We start from the raw sequence: 3894 nt of genomic DNA, 5'->3' as shown, positions 1-3894 counted from the left end.
CCCATTATTATTGTTGATGTCTCCCAAAAATTATGTTAAAAATTATTTATTGTCCACATTTTTTCAGACGCTGAGAATGACACATGAAATCATTATCTTATCTCATCTTATATTCGTAGATTAAACTAAACAATTTTTTTCGTCTGTCGTTTTCTGTATCGGGTCCAAACATTTCAAATTAACTACTATGTAGTACCGTCTTTTACAATCTTATTCGAAGTGCATACGTTTTGATATTTCTATGACTCCAATATTATGCGTCAACGGTCAGAAATTTAAAGTCGTATGAGAAAATAAAGGATAACGGAAGCGATACTAAAGAGCTACGAGTAGCCGATGTCAAACAACTTTCGAAAAATCGATAAACTCGCCGGACTACATCATTTGAAAAATGGTATCTTTCAATAATCTACATAACTTTATTTTTAAATGAAATCCCACCACATTTTGAAAATAATTCATATAAGCATTTTACTGTCACGCCATATGTGTGCGATGTATTCATATAGTAGCGCATTTATCCGCACTGCAGCGATATTTGCGTCCGGACTTAACACGTGCACGTGGATCGCGTGTCGATCGTTCGAACGATAAAAACTCGGCCGCAGAGCGGAGGACTAAAATATATCACTGTCAGTTTTAAACGAACCTGTAGATTCGTGTGTCACGCACAATCGCCTCGCACCGAATCCAAGTAAATGTTCATAATAATATATATTAGTGTTCGCGCCAAGACGATTCGTGCGACTTAATTTATTAGCGATATGCCAAATCGGCGGGTTAGCGCGAGATGCTAATGACCACGACGCCGGCAATCTCCTTGTTATCTCCCTTTTTTTCTAATCATTTGCGTTATCATTATTATTATTATTATTATAGTATTGCTATTGTCGTTGATTATCGTATTGTTAATCATCTGTTCTTATATCTCTCTATATTGTTATTATTTTATTTTGTTTTTATCATTATTGTCTTGCGGCCAACGCCCTTATTATTATTATTATTGTTATTGTCGTCGTTCGATTAAAAAAAACCGTTGTTATGTATTGGGATTAAAGTGGGATCCCTCTGCGGATATATTTTCGTTTCATACGCAACCTTCGTCAAAAAATCCCACCAAAAGATCAGTTTTGTCAGACCTTGCTCGAACGTTTGACCCATTAGGACTGCTCTCACCAACTACATTCTGGATCAAGCACTTTATGCAGTGTTTATGGATTTCCGGGATAAAGTGGGACGATCCCTTACCAACCGACCTGTCTCTTCTCTGGAACAGATATCATTCAGAACTTCATTTAGTGAACACAATTATTATTCCTCGTCGCATTACTGACGATGGTGCCATTTCAGTCCATCTGCATGCGTTTTCGGATAGTTCTCAAAAGGGATACGCTGCATCAGTGTACCTCCGTGTTGAAACTGCTACGTCCGTCCGTTGTCACCTTATTACAGGAAAGACCAGAGTCGCACCTCTCAAACACGTTACCATTCCCCGTCTGGAATTATGTGGAGCAGTTCTAGCAGCACAACTCCTTCGTTACACTGTCACCGCATTTCAAGATCGAATACATGTCGACACATTGACTGCGTGGACTGACTCCACCACAGCCCTTGCATGGATTCGTTCGTCACCACATAGATGGACGACCTTTGTTGCAAATCGCACAAGTCAAATTCAAGAGTTGACCCCTCCATCTATTTGGAGGCACGTTCCCACTCTCTGCAATCCAGCTGACTGTGCATCTCGTGGATTATATCCATCAGACCTCGTCAACCATGCCCTTTGGTGGACTGGACCTCCATTCTTACTGAAACCCCCAGACCAATGGCCAGCTTCCCTCGACGCTCCTCAGGATGCCATCGATATACTACCTGATAATGAAATCCGGAAATCTGCTGTAGTGTTTATGACCGTTAGATCTTCTGCTACGCAGTTACTTGATCGTTTCTCATCATTAGACAAAATTGTTAGAATTGTTGCATACTGTTTACGTGTAAAACCTGGTAAAAAACCGAAACAACAATCCACAACACTTCTGAACGCCGAAGAACTTCATCACGCTTTGCTTGCACTTATCTTGTCTGTCCAACGATCTGTATATCACGACGATATCGCATTGATAACCAAGAATTCGCCTTGTTCAAAACCACTACGTAAATTGGATGCATTCATTGATTCCGCTGGATTTCTCAGAGTGGGCGGTCGCCTTCAAAACTCTGATCTTCCATATGAACGCAAACATCCGCTCCTCATACCGTCACATCATCGATTAACAGAGTTGATTATCGACCACAATCATTGTAAATTGAAACACCCCGGCCCGTCTGCTCTTCAAACTCATTTACAACGTCTCTTTTGGATTCAGTCAGCCCGGCGAGTCATCCGTTCACGCTTGCGTCTGTGCATTCCATGTTTTCGGACCAGACCGCAATCCGTTCAACCGAAGATGGCTGCGCTCCCAAAGTATCGCGTCCAGCAGATTAAACCCTTCGCCATCACCGGTGTAGATTATGCTGGACCGATTACTATAAAAAGTCATCGAGGCCGGAACTCACGTTCCAAACTGGCTTATATCTGTTTGTTTGTCTGCACAAACACGAAAGCGATTCATTTAGAGTTGAGTTCAGATCTGTCAACAGAAACGTTCCTATTGGCTCTCACACGGTTCACTTCACGTCGTGGTCCGGTAAGCGAGATCCACAGTGATAATGGAACGAATTTTGTTGGAGCATCGCGCCTCTTGAACCCGATACAAACATTGACCAATTCAAAACCATTTCAAACTCGTGTGCACTCTCATCTAGCAACTTCCAACATCCAATGGCATTTCAACCCTCCTTCATCTCCGCATTTTGGAGGATTGTGGGAAGCTGGGGTGAAATCTACCAAATCACTAATCCTCCGATCTATTGGACTCCACAAGCTGGTGGCTGAAGAGTTTATGACGCTGTTGACTCAAATTGAAGCTACGCTCAATTCACGGCCACTGTGTGCTTTAACAAATGACACATCCAATTTTGACGCTCTTACACCCAGTCACTTCTTGACCTTGGAACCATCTACGTCTCTTCCAGAGCCTAACTTAGAAAACGTCCCTATGTCAAAATTGAACCGTTGGCGTCTCATATCAGATATTCATAAGCACTTCTGGACTCGATGGAAGAATGAGTATCTTACCACACTTCAAGTTAGATCAAAATGGTTCACGGATTCGAAAAGTTTGAGTGTTGGCGACCTTGTTCTTATTCGAGAAGCCACACATCCGCTGCAATGGTCCATAGGAAGAATTCGTCAACTGCATCCAGGATCAGACGGAATAGCACGAGTTGCAACAGTGGATACTGCCACCGGATCCTTTGTTCGCCCAGCTGTAAAACTCTGCCCCTTTCCATCCTCTTGAAGGTTCCTTCAAAGTGGGCGGTGATGTTCGCGCCAAGACGATTCGTGCGACTTAATTTATTACTGTTATATAGCGATATGCCAAATCGGCGGGTTAGCGCGAGATGCTAATGACCACGACGCCGGCAATCTCCTTGTTATTTCCCTTTTTTTCTAATCATTTGCGATATCATTATTATTATTATTATTATTATTATTATTATAGTATTGCTATTGTCGTTGATTATCGTATTGGTTAATCATCTGTTCTTATATCTCTCTATATTGTTATTATTTTATTTTGTTTTTATCATTATTGTCTTGCGGCCAACGCCCTTATTATTATTATTATTGTTATTGTCGTCGTTCGATTCAAAAAAACCGTTGTTCGTTGTGCTCGCTATTGCAGCGTTTTGTTTGTTGTATATACTTCATATTAAAGTCGCATTGAGCGCATCTTCATCTTATCATTCATTGTTATTAATTTTTCGTACCCTTCTACGAACTTTCTTAGT

At 41.3% G+C, this 3894-nt stretch overlaps 1 protein-coding gene across 1 annotated transcript; it reads left to right on the top strand.

Annotated features, from left to right (window-relative positions):
* Window positions 1–1202: 1202 nt before the first annotated feature.
* LOC126549861 (uncharacterized) lies at window positions 1203–3401 on the top strand. The gene has a single exon (XM_050200251.1). The coding sequence runs from the start codon at window positions 1203–1205 to the stop codon at window positions 3399–3401; it is 2199 nt and encodes a 732-aa protein (XP_050056208.1).
* The last annotated feature ends 493 nt before the right edge of the window (window positions 3402–3894 follow it).

This window comes from Aphis gossypii, chromosome 2 (assembly GCF_020184175.1).
Source record: "Aphis gossypii isolate Hap1 chromosome 2, ASM2018417v2, whole genome shotgun sequence".
In the NCBI taxonomy this organism is placed as follows: domain Eukaryota; kingdom Metazoa; phylum Arthropoda; class Insecta; order Hemiptera; family Aphididae; genus Aphis; species Aphis gossypii.
This window is presented reverse-complemented; position numbering and strand designations above follow the sequence as displayed.

Bases quoted from the DNA above. Each gene is read 5' to 3' on its own strand.
- LOC126549861 (XM_050200251.1), top strand. From the start codon at position 1,203: ATGCAGTGTTTATGGATTTCCGGGATAAAGTGGGACGATCCCTTACCA.